This window comes from Kryptolebias marmoratus, linkage group LG19, assembly GCF_001649575.2.
Source record: "Kryptolebias marmoratus isolate JLee-2015 linkage group LG19, ASM164957v2, whole genome shotgun sequence".
Taxonomy (NCBI): domain Eukaryota; kingdom Metazoa; phylum Chordata; class Actinopteri; order Cyprinodontiformes; family Rivulidae; genus Kryptolebias; species Kryptolebias marmoratus.
Genome location: NC_051448.1, coordinates 16,876,897 through 16,894,916, shown reverse-complemented (window position 1 = coordinate 16,894,916; position 18,020 = coordinate 16,876,897). Strand labels below are relative to the sequence as shown.

Sequence of the window (18,020 nt, the reverse complement as noted above, 5' to 3'; positions counted from 1 at the left end):
CATCCTTCTCCTTCCCAGTCATGGATGCAGCACACTTTGTCTTTCTTTGTCTTATTTTTCTTCTTTATCCATCCAGTACAAAGCATATTTGACATCATCCCCAGCTTTAGGGAGGCTCCGTTAACCCCCTCTTCTGCATACATGCCAGGACTGTAACGCCCGTTTATATAAAAGGTAAAGATGACGATATTACTGTGATTTCACTGGGATTGCCTACTTGATGCCATTTCATGCACAGTTTGAAGCCCAAATCAAATTATAGAGTGAAAGAAGGTAACCAGAATCCTCATTTGGTGCTACAGGTGCTCCGGTAAAGGTTGTGTAAGGGTGTGTGTGTGTGGATGTATTGAGTTACATGGAGAATGTAAGGCTCTATCTTTCCTTTCATCAGCTGAATGAGTTTCAAAAAATCAGCCAGCAATACAGTGCAATGTGAGCCTGAAGTTTACACAGGCGTGTGCTTTAAAACACACAAGGCCAAAGACAGAATGCTGACTAAGGCTCATCAGCTCAAATTCTCACTACTGCTCTCCAGTGATGGCCACCATCACAGCCTTTACCGCCATGGGAAGCATCATAATGTCAGGTTTTTTATCACCTGAAGCCTTCAAACTCCTGTTTTTTCTTTAAATATTGAAACTAGAATTCCCTAAAGGAACGCATGTCTCCCACCACCTTGTATGCCAAAGTTTAAAATACAAATCTTACGCAACCTTTTAGTGCTCAAAGTATGTGTTTGGGAAGACTCTCATTTACTACCTTTGACACAATATGTGTAGAGTTGACTGAGTTATAGCTGTAAAAGCCATTTTGAATCAAGTTGATCGAAGTTACTCAGTTGTAGACGTGCATCCAGTGATTGCTGTCTGAGGGTTTCGTTACAATCTGTCCACGGGTTCATGAGATATTTTGCTAACAGACAGACAGACACACACTCACACAGAGACACGGCTGCCTATGAAAGGTGGGGGATCATGTAATTGATCATTGGTATCAAATGAGCTCATCGTTCAAGAACTAATCATGTACAGTATTTATGTGAGGGGTTTACAGATTCCATCATAAAACTTTAAATCTCTGTTTTATTTGGCATTTTCTGTTACTTTGCCTGCACAAATGCATTCTGGGTTGATAATGAGGCAAAATGCCTTCACAGTTAAAGTTTCAGTAAGACTGTATTTTGCTCTAAATAAAACACATCACAAGGAATTAAAACACAACTTCACAGCTTCTCTAGATAGCAAAAGTAGGAGCCAAAGTTTCCCAAAAACCTTTATTTTTTTATTATCTGACATCTTTTGTGATTCATTTGCTCATGTTTTTTCCAAATGCTAATTAATGCTAACTGGGAAGGACTGATAAGTGTTTCTTGTTTGTAACTGGGGTCTAATGTGCTTATGTCCAACTTTTTTTCCAAAATACATACCGGCAGCTTTATAAGGCCCATCCGTTCAATTGATTAATAACGCAAACAGCTAAGCAGCCAATCACATGGCAGCAATTCAAAGCCTTTAGGCATGAAGATGTGGTGGCATCAGAACGGGGAAGAAAGGGGACTTTGAATGTAGTGTGGTTGTTGGCGCTAGATGAGCTACTCTGAGTATTTCAGAAACTGCTGATCTACGGGGATTTTCATGCATCCATGTCTAGGGTCCGAAAAAGAGAAAATGTCCTCTGAGGAGCAGTTGTTTGGACAAAAATGGCTTGTTGATATCAGAGGAGAATTGACAGACTGGTTTGAGATGACAGAAAGGCCACAGTAGCTCAAATAACCACTGGTTCCAACAAAGATCTGCAGAACTCAATCTCTGAACACAACAACACGTGTAACCTTGGAGCAGATGGGCTACATCAGCTGAAGGCCACACCGGGTGCCACTCCTGTCAGCTAAGAGCAGTTCACACAGCCTCACCAAGACTGGACAATAAGAGATTGGAAAAACATCTCCTGGTCTGATGGGTCTGGATACACTGGACTCCAATGGTCTCCACAGATACCAGATCTTAATCCAGTCCAGCACCTTTGGGATGCGGTGGAACAGGTGATTTACATCATAGACATGCAGCTGACAAATCTGCAGCAACTTTGTGACGCTAACATGTCAACAAGGACCGGAGGAATAATTCCAACAACCTGTTGAATTTTTGTCAAGAAGAATTAAGGCAGTTCTGATGGCCAAAGGGGGTCAAACCTGGTATTAGAAAGGTAGACTTATCTAAGTGGTCAGTAAGTGTAGATTGATGGATGAACTCTGCTTTTTGAAAAGGTCCTGAGAGCTAGGACATTGTTTCCTAATGGCTTCAATTGGAACAAAAACATGAAAACTATCCTATAATATGTGATGTCTTATTTTAATATTTTGTAGAGAGTTTCAGTTTTATGTTAGTGAGATCATTTTAGGCTGCATTTTAGGTTTCCTGTAGTGTTAACTAGGTCGAACCCAGTAAATATTCATGTTGATGTAGGAATCCAGACATAAAGATTTGGTGAAGAAGACAGAAAAAAGATTTTCAGCTGCAAGGGAGTAGACTGTTCCGTTTACCCTGACCTCTGACCTTCCAAGGGGGAGATTTTAAAGGTGATAGCTATATCTTTTTTTATTAAGTAAAATAATGGGACAAAATAATGCTATTCCAAATGCAGGTCCAGGAGGTGAAAGAGGACCATTGCAAAAGGTTACTGTGTAACTGTGAGTATCTGTGTGTACAGCAGGGGGGTAGGGAGGAGGGTGATTACGGTGTAGAATGTCCTCCTCATCGTCGAAGCTGACCTAAGAACACAACGGTTAATCATCCACTAACCGGCGGGGCGACACAGAGGGAGAGAGGAGCGAGACAAGTCACCTGAGCACCTGAAGGAGAGACACTCCGAGGCACTTTTATGTGAATCAAAAACAAAAAGAAACCAGGAAGCGTTCACTGCACAGTCCAGATTACCTGGGAGTGGAGAACTGAAGTCTGCAGCTCAGACCTGGACCTCATCTTTAGGCTCTTCTTCACCTTTTAGGAACTTGTGTGCCTCATTTGTGTCGACCAAAACTTAGCCAGCATGTGAGTTCTGCAAGAATTGTTCTGGTTTTGGATCCAGTTGTGAGTGTCAGAGGTGGCCGCATGGGGCCCTGTCTGAAATGCCAGCAGCAGCAGCAGTGAAGCCCACTCTGGAGGACATGGTCGCAGACGGAGGGGGAGTTGAGCAGGAAGTACCCCAGTGGGAGACCACTAGGCTGGGCCGCGACAGGCTGCCTCTGCCCTCCCTGAAAGTGCCCAGGGAGCTGCTGCGGAGCTTCCCCCACTCCAAACGGGTGGGATCCTACCTGATCGGGAAGATGATCAACAAGGGCTCATTTGCCAAAGTGATGGAGGGGCTGCACATCGGCACGGGGGAGAAGGTGGGTGCTTTCTCCAGAATGCACAAATCAGAGAGAGCCCACGGAAAGTAGCACGCATCAGACAAGATCGCACATTCAACACATGATTACACAGTTATAACTAGTGCCTTGTAGCAGGTAATTACACACAGGAGAACCTGAAGAAATAAGTGGCCTGTCATTATTTTTTTATGCATTTACAAAACTCTGTCAGACTTATTTACAAGTACTTACTTCCCATCGGACCCTTTTCACAGCAGGTTTAAAACGATCTGAGGTGAATACGCTTTTGTGCAATAAATCAACTGCATGTTTATGTGTAAACATAAAAACTGAAATTTATCTTTGTCTTTAAGTTATATCAAGTTATATAATGCATGTCAAGCAGAAAAACCAGGCAGTAAAAAAAGTAGTAAGACAAATGGTTTTGCTGTTTGGGTTTAAAATAATACTTATTATTTAGACATGAATCAAGCATTTTGAATTTTGGATGTTATTGGTGTGTAAATATGTCTGAACCAACATAAGTGTACCTTTCACTGGTTGTTTCCAGTACCCAACTACTTGTACTTGACCTGGTTGTCAAAGAAACAAACAAACCTATCTGTGGGGGGGGTTTAGTCATCATAGTTTCTCTGTCTCTGTAGACATTTGTTAACTTTACAAAGAGGTTTGCAGGATCTTTAGGGTTTTTTCCAATCACCACAACAATGATATAGAAAGCTGTGTATGTCTCATATACAGGCTTTGCCAAGACCCTGCAAAATCCATCCATCTGGCCATTTTTTTTTCATCAGGGTTGTCATCTAATTAAGGAGGGCTAAGATGATGTGCATAAGTATAGGATTTCTTCTCATTTGCTCATTTGAGACCACTGAGACCGTTGGGAGCATTCTCTGCAGCTCCATCACTTCCTGGTTTGGAAATTGTTGCAACGCTGACCTCAGGGTCCTCCAGGGAATAGCGAGAACAGCTGAGGAGATTATCTAAGCTCCTGCCCCATCGTTTGCAGTTTGGCCAAAGATTCAGAAGCATCAGAACCACCAGACATCAGTCACCAGAGTCACCAGAGTCACCAGAGTCAGCTCGTTAAACGACTCAGGGGCTCCATCCAACACCAAAGGCCAAAAATAAAAGAGAAAAAAACACAACCTCAAACCACCTGGAACAAAAATCTCTTCAGTGTTCCTTTGGCTAAATGTTCCTGAACCTCACTCTCTAGTCTCTCTAACTAATCTTTAAACAGCTCTTCGACACCAGCCACCTTCACCTTGCCCTTAGCTTTTCAGTACTACTTTTCCTGCATCCTCTGTATTGTATTGTTCATTTTTGTCTTGTTTTTGCACTATATTTATATCTTTTTTTTACACCTTGGCTTGTTTAAATATCATTATTTTTTGCTTCAAAGAAACCCTTTGTACACTTGTATATGGGTGGGCTGACACATAAACATTCAGGTAACTTTCCAAAGAGTTCATTTCATTTCCTGAAGTCAGAAATGAAACTCTGTAAACACAAATCCTCATAATCGTAATGTGGGAATCCTCATCATCCTGTTATGTGAGACAGTGTTCCCAGTGTTTAAGAGTGGTACATGGGTTCATGCCTAACGTTTTCCTACCTTATTAATCATTTAAAATTTGTTAAATGTGTAGGTTTTCTTGTGTGCATTCAGGTAGCCATTAAAGTGATAGACAAGAAAAAAGCCCGCCAAGACTCCTATGTGCTGAAAAACATGAAGCGAGAGCCTCGTATTCATCAGATGGTCCGACATCCTCACATTGTAGTTCTTCTGGAGGTAAAAAAAAAACCTGGATAGTACATTAATGCTGCTTGAATGTAATTCCAATGCCAATGACTGTAGGACTATTGTGGTGTTTTACATCAGCTGCCGGTGAATAAGTCTGTAAAACCAGCTCTGTGTGTCAGACTCTGGAGACGGAGAACAGTTACTACATGGTGATGGAGCTGTGTGCCGGAGGAGACCTGATGGACAGGATCTGTGAGAGGAAGAGGCTGGAGGAGAGGGAGGTGCGGCGATACACCCGACAGATCCTCTCTGCGGTGGATCACCTGCACAAGCACGGCGTCGTGCACAGGTCCCTGCACACAATGACACACACAGCACAGCATTTATAGAGAGGTTATCATTTAGAGATAACTGTTAGATTTTACAACATTTCTTTGATGCTTTCAGCTAATTCAAACCTCAGTTTTTCCCTCATCAAACATGAAAAATATCTGAAAATGGTATGATGATAACAGGTGTGCTGGTTATTGATGAGAACACTGGTGAAAATGGTTTTGCCTGTGTCTGTGTGTGTGTTCATATGTCTGTCAGCAAAATATCTGATAAATCACTCGGCAGAGTTTATTGAAAATCCCAAATCAATGGTTGTACGTTTACAAATGATTAACTTTTGAAGTCAATTCATTTCGAGATGGCTGCTACAGCTAACTGACCTTATAAAACAAAAATGAACTCAGCCAGTTTTACAGTTATTGAGCTAAAATCTGGTGTGGTTGTAGCTGAGGGTCATCCCCAACTCGCACTATGAGTACACATGGTGTGAGATATTTGCTTAAAACTTTGGCATTAACTTTTGGAGTCAAGCCAATCCAAGATTGCCGCCAACCGACCTGAGAAAAAACTAAAAGGCTTTAATTGAGTCAGTTTTACAACTAATGAGCTAAAATCTAAAATTTAATCTGGTAGTAGCTGAGTCATTCAGCACATACTCTGAGTGTGACATTTCACATGATTACATGAGATCTGGCATAACTTTCTGATTCTAACTTTCTGCTTCCCTTGAAATGTCAAAATAATGTTTTCTGATTATCGCGGTGTTATTTTTATATAACGGATGTTTGGTTTTACAGGTCTCTCTTGTAAATGAGACCGCCTGTCTCATTGAGATTACCTGTCTAAATAAAAGTAAATAAATAAAAAAGATACTGTAGACCAGTTCGACCGATCAGGCTTTGAGATACATGTTAGGTTTCACTGTGAGCTGACCAATACGCACAGAGATTTGGCTAAAAAAATAAAAAAAAGGTGTTCGAATATTACACCCTTCCCTGGTGTGACAACCTACAGACACTTGTCAATTCACATGCACGTTTATTACACACTTGGAGGAGTTTGTAGGGAATTAACAGCCCTAAAAGTAGAAAATGCTGTAAGAAAGATAATGTGTCACACAGAGCAGTGTGGTGTCAGATAACACACACACACTTGCATCCACACACACACAGTATGCACAGTGCTGCGCTTCGGTTAAAGACCTTGGTGCGTCTGAAGATGGGAATGTGATTACCAGGCAATGACCTCATCAGTCTGTGCCGGCGCCATGATTCACACATCATCACAACATCACGGACTTCCTCTCTAATGAAGTCCCTCAACGAGACAGCTTTCAGCTCCTAAACAACACCTCTGTGTGTTATACTCTCCCACACACACACACCCACACACACAATGTCCAACACAGTCCACCGTCTACGATTAAACTGGAAATAAATGGAAAATTTGCACTTAAACACACCTCCTGCCACCCACGTTCAATAGATTTGCTGCGTTTACGACAACTCCTGCTCTTTGTGGCTGGTTTTCTCTACTTTTTTTTTTTTTTTTAACTTCCCTCTGGTTGTTTGAGACGGGTTCTCTGGATTTTTGAGTGTCTGCTTTTTAGATGAAGGCAGATGAAAGGAACATGGCGGATTCCCAGGCTGCAGTTTATAGGGGCTCTCGCACTCTTAACTGCAGATTTTCATTTAGCCAGTAGTTTTACAGCTGGCAGTGGACTGGAGTATTACCACTTTTTCAGGTAAATGTAGAAAATGGACTTCAGCAAAGGCCAATCGAGGATAAAACAGGAATAGCAGCGGGTTGACTAGACCTAAAAAACTTAATGGTTGGAGATTTTTAAAGTGGCTGGTTGGTTTTGGACAAACTAATCCCCCAAATTATCAAATGTTCAGTCAGCAGTTTTTTTAAGACTTGAGCTCTCATCAAACCCAAATTTAGTTTGGGGGTTTTCTGTTACTTCATTGGGTCCAGTCCCATCTCATCTTTTTGTCCACACATACACATAAAAAACCTGAGGAAGACCAAACATGCGTTGCACGAGTTTCTAAACTGGTGTAGCATCATAATATATTGGAAAGCACTTTTTTCTTTGAGTACTTAACCCATGTGTCTCTTTCTTTTTGTAGAGATTTAAAGATTGAAAACTTCCTCCTAGATGATCACAACAACATAAAGATTGTAGGTGCGTTGACTTGAAAACTGATGTCTGCTGTACCTCAGAGTGCAATAATGAGACTTTGACGTAAAAATGGTGATGGTTCCCACAGACTTTGGCCTGAGTAACACTCTGAAGCCTGACTCTTTGTCTCTGGAGCTCCTCAGCACCCAGTGTGGAAGTCCTGCCTACGCCGCCCCAGAACTGCTGGCTCACAAGAAGTATGGACCCAAAGTGGACGTCTGGTCCATGTATGTGACAAAGCTTTACTGTTTCGGACTAAAGCTTTAAAAACATTGCATTCCTCTATGCATCTCGCGGTTTCTCTCTGTGTGTCGGTAGAGGTGTGAGCATGTTCGCCATGTTGACGGGGACGCTACCCTTCACCGTCGAACCGTTCAACATCAAGCAGCTGCACCAGAAGATGGTCAACAGAGAGATCAGCAGCATCCCCACCGACATCAGCAAAGGTACCTGTCAGAGTGATGGCTTAAATTAAAGACAGCTCGTTTGTCGTGTGTTGTATTCTGTAGAGCAGGAAAGGTTGAGACGCTTTCACTCCTCAGATTCCTGAGATTGTCTCTCTGTATGTCACTTATCTTGGTTCTGGTCCCAGATGGTTAAAAACTACAATAACCAAGATTAGGTGTGAGTGCTGTGTGAACCACTAAGCAGCTATTGTCCAAACAATTCAAAATACACAATCTTTTCTTTTAGAAAAACCTTATATTTGCACTTATTTAAGCTATGGCAAAGCCAGACTCTTGTCTCAGCATGGGGCATACACAGCACCCCCGTTCATGAGATACGCAGACATAAACACAAACTAAAACTGAGCCTTGAACAAACATCTGATGTGCAAAACCTAATCTTCTACTGGCCACAATTTTTTTGTGGTTATAGTCTTTTATGTAGGAGATATGACAAGTTAAAGAGGCCTGTCGATTCAGAATTTAAAGAAAAAACTCAAAGTTAAGGTACGCTGGGCGTCCATTGGAGTTTGGGTGTGCCATTTCTGCTTTCTGGGGTGGTTTGAAAATAAGTCCTGTAGATGTGAGAAACACACTGGCTGAGATGAGACCAAAAAATGCCACATTTTGATGTATAAACTGTAAATGTAAAGCAAAGTCTGTGAAAATAAGAAGTTTCTTTGGGAAAGTTTAGACAGCTCAGAAGTTAGTGCGACATCAGTGCACTCTAAGTTAAACATTTTATAATAAAATGTCCTAAAATCATAAAACTTACTCCGTGAAGATATCAAAATGCCCGATCAGTCTGTGACTCGTTTAAACTTTGAATCATGTTACTGTGAAGAATGTCTGAGCTGCAGAGCTCCAAGGACGGCTGGGTTTTCTCACTTGTTTCATCAAAATGTCATTGTTAGACAGCAACAATGTGAACATTTTTCTCAGTTTTGCTTTTCTTTTCTTTTCCAAATTCCATCAACACCGTACAATGTATTACTATCAAAAGTCACATTTTGTATAGTTGTATAGTGTTTTTTAACTCTGAAGGAGCAGCAAACTGAAAACGATGACAGAAATAGAAGAATAAACTCACCAAATAATGAGTGCTTTGATGTGTATGGAGTAGCACCCTCACACGTCTTTATGGATTCATTGCTTCATCTCATTGTGAACTATTGATGGTGCTGTAATGTAGATGTGAACATAGTGGGATTGTCACAACAAAAGTCTAAAAATGTGTGACAAACTGTAATAGTGGCTGATAGAGTAGGAAAAAGTGGCCCATCCATCCAGCTAAAAACTATGTTCATTCATAATTCTTACATTTTAACCAAATACATGCTGAAAAAAATGAAGAAAAATGAACATTTCACTCTTCTGTTTTGTACCTTTTCTCATTTGTACTTTACCAAGTCATCCTGCGTGTCCATGTCTCAATTTCCACTACTTTATTTTGGTGGCGCTCTCCCACTGTCACTCGATCATCCTGATGTAAACAAAGCTCCTGTTTCTGCGGGGGAAACCAGCGCAACTCTGATGTCCTGCAACGGGTGACTCGTGATTGCTCTGCTTTAGAGGTTTTCACTCCTCAGATTCCTGAGATTGTAACTCTGTAAACTAACCTCTTCGTTGGCTTCAGTTTTCAGACTCTGAGTCCAGTTGTTACATACAATCTATTTGCTCTCTGTCTGAACACTTTTCACACTCTGAAATGATTAAAACTGAAACTTCTGGGGGAGAAAACAAGCCTGAACAGAAATTGTGATTGCTCTGCTTTTGTTTTTTAGTTATGGTTTGTGTAACTCTTGTCTTTTTGTTTTCTGCCTTCAGGTTATTGGATTATTCTCACATACAAATCAGCTGTATTTACTTCAGGCTGCCCCAATAAATGTTACATTTACAGTGTAAGACTAGAGGGATAGTTTAAATCTTTTTGGACTGTGGATCTGTGGAAAGGTTATAAACAATTCAAATTTGAACAAATTCAGTTCGGAGACAGTTTAATTCTGACGAATTGATGAGCTAACAGTTAGTCCAAATGGGAGCCAAAGTAAATTGCTGCCATCTTAAAACAACTTCATCAAAACTTTCATAGTGGTTTGTGCAAAGACTAATTTATAAACCTTTATACGGCAGTCAATTTCACACTAGAACTCAAACAAACAAACAGAAAATAATACACCGAATATTTAAGAGTCATTGTTGGAGTCTTTTTGGAGCTCATTTGTCTTTTTTTTTTTCCATTATACTCAGTATACAGGTACTCAGAAACGAGTTCTGAGCACTCCTAATTCAGCAGATTGTGTGGCAATCCCATGAAGCACACTATTTCAAATTCACACAAAGCCCAAACAAGCCTACAGTAATTACACATATTCAAAGCACACAAGCTCATATCATCTCCACACTCACTCAGAAACGTCTTGTCCTAACTAGCACGGTGCTCACGCATTAGTTTAAGCACCTTGTGTTGACTTTAATACTTTAATACAGAACTCTTGACCAACACTTTCTCATTAATGACAGGTACACAAACAAAAACAAATAACTGATCCCTGCTTTATACTGAGGGGCTAACATTAACAGACTGACATCTGATTACAGAGTAACACTGGTCGAGAGCAGTCACAGCACAAGCAACTACACATTAGATTAGATCAATCAAAAACACTGTTTTGAAATGAAAACAGGTCAGGGCTTTTAAACAAATGTAGCAGGGCACTACACACATATAAGACTGTCTGATCAGGAGGGGCCAGAGGGGGTGCTGAAAATTTAGAGGAGCAGCCATTTTCCCCTTTCCCTTAGTGGCACCAGTGGTGTCTGTTTACTATAATTTACAGTACTTTTTCTAACACAACTTTTTACTTTAATTTCTGCATCACTAGCAGCCCCTGTACTGGGGGGCAGCAGCACTAATACCAACAAGATCAATCCAAAATGGGGACTAAGGGGTTAAAAGGGATTCCAAGCGTAACACCACTCAGCAAACAGTTTGTCAGCTCCAAGGTTACTTTGTGTATTCAAAGAGAACCCTTTGGTAATGTTTAAAGCAGAAATATGAAACAAAGGCTTTGCTTTGTTCTTATTTGTGCTTCAGGTGCTGTGTCATTCGTGATGTCTCTCCTGGAACCAGATCCAGATAAGAGGCCCAGCGTCAGAGCAGCAATGGAGGAGAAATGGATCAATGAAGGATTTGCCAAGAAGCCATTACACACTCTGTCTCATAAAAACAGGTGATTTACTGGATGACATCGGTCCGCCTGATTTAACTACTTAGACTTAATCTAGAAGTGATATGCTGACATAACTGAATGCAAAATAACATCAGAGTATGACACCACTTCTCTAAAAGGGTAAAAAGTCTAAAAGGTCACAGTACATCAGTGTGCAGTTTGTGTTTGCATCATGAGAGCATGGAAGGACACAAAACCCTTCTCCTCTGGGAACGTTTTGCAGCAAACATCACATTCAAGAGGAAAATCCCTGCACATTTTCAAACAAAATGAAAATTCTTGTGGTCTGCAGCGTAACAGCTTTGGCTATTACACCATTACTAAAACCCTTTCATCACTTCACGCATTGTGGAAATGCAATCATGTGTGGCTCCGGCGGGCAGTAACGCATTTTTCTCGAATCCACATGAATGATGGAGGAAGTGTTCCAGTTCTGCTCTGCTCTCCACCAACATCCTTCAGTTATAAGTCATTCCAACTCAGTAAATCTATCTCTGCTCTCCTTATTTTTTTTACTACTGTTTGAAAGTATTTTTCCATCCCTCTCTCGGTTATTTTCCAGGTTGAGTCCAGAAGATGTCGACTCGTCTGTGCTGGCTGACATGACGGAGGCTCTGGGTTATTCCCTCTCCGAAATCATCCACGCCCTCACCAACAACAGGCCCTCCAACATCATGGCTTACTACCACCTGCTGCTCGGCAAGTTCGCCAGGAGCCAGAAGGGAGTCCGGGCTGGCAAGGTTAACTTCTCATATACATGTACTTAAAGGAGACACACGATGCCTGTGTCTTAAATGTTGACAGGATTTATTTAATGTTATGTTTTCAACACGCTCTGAGTCACAGTACCAAAGTAAAACCTGTATAGGATGTCTTCAGAGCGGTTTTCTTTGCAGCTGACTTTGACAGTTACCAACTTGTTCAAGTAAAAAACTTGAACAAAAAAAAACAATTACTGCCTTCTTAAAACAACTGCAATCTAAAATATGTTATAGCAGTCCATGTAAACACTGTTTTATGAACCTTTTATCACCACGGTTCATAAACCACCAGGTTTAAAAGTTAGCTATGGAGATTTTAAGACTAGAGTTTTAGGACAGCAGCCATTTTATTTTGGTCTCTGTGACGCTCAGACTAGCCTTTGGCTCCTCACCTCGGTCAGAATAAAAGTGCACACAGAGCGAAACCGAGCACAGACATGCACTGAGCTGGAAAACACGGTTTTACTGTTAGATACTGTCATGATCCTGGAGGTTTCTGTGTTGGTTTTGTGGTTGTGTTTGGTTATAACCTTGTTGGAGATTGCTTGTGTTCAGCATGTTTTCTGTTGTTTCCTCTCTGTGTCAGTTGCCATTGGTTTTTCCCTCCAGTCACTTCTGTATTCAGCTCCCCACTCACCCCTGTGCCCCGTCTGCTCATTAGCTCAACTCAGTAATCAGCTCTCCCAGCGTACCTATTCTCCTGGTTCACAATCACTGTTCAGTCAGACATCTGAAGTTATGGTCACAATGCGGGCCTGATTTTGCTCAAATCTAATTTTTTTTAAATGCGACCATCATCAGACTCCAGTGTGAACAGTGACAGTCTACAGCCCTGAAGAAATCCACATGCACAGAAGATGTGACGCCACACGCGGCACACTGTGTTTACAAAAGTAAATATGGACGCTACATACGTTGGCATGTGTATCAGTTCTAAAGTTGTTGTGAAATCAAAGCCAACTAAATTATCTGCCATGCTTGTTTTGACTAATGTTTACGCCTCATCTTCCCATCTACTTCAGCGCAGCTGCACTTCTGAAATGGGAGCGACAAACTGAAAGTAGAAATAAACTCCGCTATCGATCCCATCACGGTAGTATCGATACGATCCAACACCATTGTTGGTATTGATAATATGATATCAATATTTGGACTGAGCCGCACACCCCTACTTCAGTGATATAAAGTTGTATGAAATGCACCATGATCGTTCAGACTAAGGCCGCTTTGAAAAACATCAGATATGTATCCAATTTAATTTTTATTACAGCTTTCTACCAAAGCTGAAGGCGGAGCAATACTGTCTGTACCAATAGCAAAATAAGTCATAATTTACTGAATTATTTTTTATTTTAAACAAAACCAACACAAAATCCCCAAGATCAGGACCAATACTTTTATTACCTCTGCAGGTCAGCAATAAGTAGTTGCTGATGGTCCATCTTTTAGGTGCAGTCTGAACAGGTTATTAAAACATCCCATTACAGATATAAACACTGTAATATAACAATCCTCTGGCCAAGTAAAAATCCAGTCACAGTGGTTTCTAATGTTGACAAATGTTGCCCATATCAGCTATATTTAAATAGTATTTGAACAACATTGTCCCTTCGGTAACAGAGAACTGGTAGATCCAGCTTCATGTCAGGGAGAATAAATTAAAAAGCAACAATAAGTCAGATTAAACAAAATACTAGTGAAACGTTTTTAAACAGTTTTTTGTCAAGTTATCACTTCTGATCCGAATCTGCAGTCATAAGCAAAGCAATCTTTTGACACTGACTTAAAGATGAGAGGAGATAAAGATTTCTTCTACTCTGAGCAGGAGAAATGGCACACTTTTCTAATGCAAATTTAAACCGCTCACTGAATGAGATACTTTCAAATGTTGAGGCTGAAAAAAGTGTCATGGCTATTTTTATTTTTCTATTTTTTCTCTCTGACTTCAGACTCCAAAGTTTGTGGTCTCAAGAAATTTTACGTCATACATCTTCTTTAAAAACTAGATTTGCACACTTTTCTGTAGCCTTTAAGCTTTTACACCTGTGATTGATTTTGAAGAAGCTGGAGAACAGCGATTGGAGTCTTCCCAACAAGAACACACGGAGGGACAGAAACAAGACAGAATCAAAGACTCAGCAGGTGAAACCAATGTCAGAGCTCTAATCAGTGACAAATGTGCAGACAGAAATAAAATTTCAAAAATACAACACGAGACATTTTAAAGAGCCTCAGGCTCATCTGGAGAGGTCTGGAGAAGTTTAACTCGTTCTTACAAAACCTATTTTTGAAAAAAAAGCCAGAGTCTTTGTGAAGCAGCAGTCTGTAGATCAAACCAACAGTTTGTTCTTTGATGACACTTTAGTTAAAACATGCTGGGAGGTTTAGCTTATTGTAGTGGTGCTTTGCTGACTCTGGCACTTTGAGCAGAAAGTGTATCCGCAGAATGATTAAATCTGAATATTGGGAACATTTTAGAGTGAATTTGACCTGCTCGAGCTGCTCATGCCAGGTTAGCGGTGAAGGTATCAGAGGAGGTTCATGAAGGAGGATATATAGAGAGTTGGAGTGACAGATAGGGTGAGATGGAGGCAGATGATGATTTCCTGTGGCAACCCTTAAAGGGAGCAGCCAAAAGAAAAAGAAGAAGAGGTGAAGGTCAAGGGTCACTGCACTCAAAGCACACAACCCAAACACTGCAATCTATAGTCCTAGTAAAGTCAGAGTGACAGAAATCAGCAGAAAAAATAGATAGTCTGATTGTATTATTTTATTTTATTTATAAAGTCTTGCTTACTGCTGACCAATCACTGCCTGTCTTCAGAGCGAACAGACCAATGAGAAGAGCTCGAAGCAGCTCCGGTCTCTGAGGGTCCAGCAGACAAGCAGAAGTCAGAGCTACAGGAAGAGGACCGAGGACCTGCATCGAAAGGCCCGCAGGGAGGATGATGAGAACAGGCCCCCGTCTACTTCTCTGCCCCATCTTCCGCTCTCTGCCTCCCCCCCTCTACCTCCGCGCCTTCCCTCGTCCCCCCCCGTCCCTCTGCCTGCAGAAGAAGTGACTCCTGATGAGGAGCTTGCCATCACCCTGGACACCAGAGAGACACTGTTTCCTGAAGGTGAGAACCTCTAGTTGTTTTCTGTAAGACTATCAGTCTCTCACACGGTTTGTGGAGCAATTTTGGCCTTTCTTCTTTATAATGTTGCTTCAGTTCATTGATGTTCCTTGAAGATATTTGTTTCTGAATAGCTCCTTTAAGGTCCCGCCACAGCATTTCAACCAGGTCGAGGTCTGAACTTTGTCAGGATCATTGCAGCACCTTTATTCTCCTTTTTTTCAGCTGTTCTGCTGCAGATTAGCTGCTGTGCTTGTGATCATTGTTCTGTAGCATCAAGACTCAGTTTGGTCCAAGCTTCAGATGTTGGACAGATGGTCTCACATTTGACTCTAGGATACTTTGGACCATAGAGGAGTTCGTGGTCGACTCAATGACGGCAGGATACTGAGGTCCTGTGGCTGCAAAATAAGCTGAAATCATCATCCCTCCGCCGCCATGTTTAGTTTTCACCCAACATAACGCTTTGCATTATGAGTAAACATCTCCACTTTGGTCTCATCTGTCCAATGGACATTGTGCTGCCATGTTCTCTCATAGAGGCATTTAACCTGCTAACTGAGGCCCATAGGGACAGAGATGTAGCCTGTAATGTTTCGTGATTTCTCTGAGCATTGCACAGTCTGACCTCGGGTGAGTTTGCTGGGACATCCACTCCTAGGAAGATTGGCAGCTGTCCTAAATGTTTTCCACTTGTGAATAATTTTTCTATATGGCTTTATGACCTGTTCCAGACTGATGGGCAGTAAAGGCTGTTTCTCCAAGGTTATTGTTGTTGTCTTTCCACTTTGGCACCTGATCCATTTTATAATGTCCTGATATGCAAAACACTTCAAAGAACTGATGTTTCTTTTTCACATGACTGTATGTAATTATGAATTCAATACAAATCCACAGTTTGTTGTTTTCGGTACTAAACTGTATCTGTATGTGTGTTCTAGTGTCAGTGTTTGGAGAGAGGGAACTCGTCCGTCTGTCCCCTCCTAAAAGCTCAACTTCAAAGCTTTGTGACTCCGCTCCATGCCAAGTCCCTTTACCATCTGAGCTGGTCAGAGACAGCGGCGCGTCCAGGCCGGTCCGACACACACACCTGCTCAGGACAACTCAGTCGGAAGGAGCAGCAAACCCCGGGTCAGACTGCTTCCATGACAACCGCCACCACGACGATTCTCATCACCTGAACGTCAACGAGCGACTGGAGAAGCTGCAGACGTTTTACTCCTCCAAGAAGAACTCTCCCAGAATGCTCCTGGAGGCTGACGCGCACCCCGTCCTTGCTTCAGAGAGAGGCCACCTGGTTACCATGGAGACGACGCAGACGTCTTCCTCCACTCCGCTTCCTCGCCTGCGCAATGTGGGGCTAAAGGATGGACGAGGAAGGAAGCTGACGTGGGTGGGGCTGAACCGAAGTGGACCCCCCAGGCTCCTTGTGAACGGGTCTAAACCACCGGCTTTCCCGTCTCAGAGACAACACACTTTAGTCATGAAGAGCCTGAGGCAGGAGAGAGGGAAGAGAGGAGGAGGAGGAGAGGAGATGAATGGTGGTACGAGGAACTCGGTTCAGTTAGGTTCTTCTCTGCAATGTCGGGACGCAGACTTGAACCTACCACAGCTTCCTGCAGGACGAATCTGACAGGAAGAATCAGCTTGACAGCATGAATTATTAACACAGATCAGGATGGAGCGGCAAAGGTGAACGTCCAAAGAAGGTGAAAGCTTTGAAGGAACTCAAATTAGCATTCATGAAAACCTAATATGTACTAAAAAAGGAGCAAAAACACAAGTTGTGTACGCATGTAAAAGGTACAACTATAAGGCAGCTACAAAATATACAGCATCAAAGCTAATTTTTTCTATTTTTACTGTTCTGTTTGCCATGATCACAAACTCCTTTAAAATGGAAATCTGTGCCAAAAATACTTTAGCTGTCATTAGTTGAAACTGGTCTTCAGAAGACGGGATTTGGTCAAACATCTTCTCAAAGTTCAACAAAAACCTTTGGTTTGAGTTCATTTGGCACCAAAGTTGAGCATCAACTCGTCTCATTTTCTCTGTCATATAATTAGAAATAGTTTTGGAAATTGTTTTTTGCAAAGTTTTTGCTCAATAAAAGAAAAGAAAAAAAATAGACATTTTTTGACTTCTTCTCTGGTGACTTAACTTCTTTGACACAGTGGGTACAACATGGTGCCTTAGAGATCCACAACGTGAGCAATCAGGAAACTCCAGCATCAATCTGAACAAAATAACATCCCCCTCATGACGAAACTGAATGTGAGGTGGTGGGAAATCACCCAACATTTCACTTTGAGTTTAGGTTTAAAGGAAATAAAACTTTTTTTGATTCGTTTCCTTTTCATTTTATATTTAATTTCAGTTTCACTCATATTTTAAAATAAAAGTTCTCCATAAACCAGTCTGGCTTTAAAAAGGCTTAAATAGAGAGGTGAACAATAGAAAATAGAAGCTATCACATTTAGAAATATTTTATTTTGCCTTGGTCTTGTAGCTTTTAACTTTAACATGGACATCTATAATCTTCTTTCTAAGCTCCTCAGACAGCTGTTCAGTGTGGTGAACAATTATATCAAACTACAAAACTACCCGGGGGCTGTTTACCCCCCTAAAACAGGCTGAATGAGATGAAAACCTCGAAGGCACCTGTGATACTAATTAAGATCAAACTGTTTGAAACGTGATTATAATGCAAAGATTATTAGTCTCTTTAGGGGATCAACAAACCTGTCAATATTCTTTCAGCATATCTTTGTAAATATAAACAACAAATCATTACTTTACATTGGTTTTTGGTTTATTTTATCACATACT

The 18,020-nt window shown here is 41.3% G+C and overlaps 1 protein-coding gene across 2 annotated transcripts; it reads left to right on the top strand.

Moving 5' to 3' along the window:
• Positions 1-2,824: 2,824 nt before the first annotated feature.
• On the top strand, positions 2,825-17,294 carry LOC108231778 (hormonally up-regulated neu tumor-associated kinase homolog). Of its 2 annotated transcripts, XM_017409061.3 has the most exons (11): positions 2,825-3,388; positions 5,043-5,165; positions 5,297-5,466; positions 7,583-7,638; positions 7,724-7,862; positions 7,954-8,081; positions 11,179-11,314; positions 11,877-12,054; positions 14,137-14,217; positions 14,900-15,194; positions 16,133-17,294. In XM_017409061.3, the coding sequence occupies exons 1-11, from the start codon at positions 3,128-3,130 to the stop codon at positions 16,822-16,824; spliced, it is 2,259 nt and encodes a 752-aa protein (XP_017264550.1). In that variant the 5' UTR covers positions 2,825-3,127; the 3' UTR covers positions 16,825-17,294. The 2 variants fall into 2 exon arrangements, with proteins under 2 accessions (XP_017264550.1, XP_017264551.1); XM_017409062.3 differs by lacking the exon at positions 14,137-14,217.
• Positions 17,295-18,020: the final 726 nt, after the last annotated feature.

Excerpts from the sequence above, each read along its gene's own strand:
- LOC108231778 (XM_017409061.3), top strand. The coding sequence starts at position 3,128 with ATGCCAGCAGCAGCAGCAGTGAAGCCCACTCTGGAGGACATGGTCGCA. Across the intron at positions 3,389-5,042 it reads ACATCGGCACGGGGGAGAAG|GTAGCCATTAAAGTGATAGA; the intron begins GTGGGTGCTTTC and ends GTGTGCATTCAG. Across the intron at positions 7,863-7,953 it reads AAAGTGGACGTCTGGTCCAT|AGGTGTGAGCATGTTCGCCA; the intron begins GTATGTGACAAA and ends GTGTGTCGGTAG.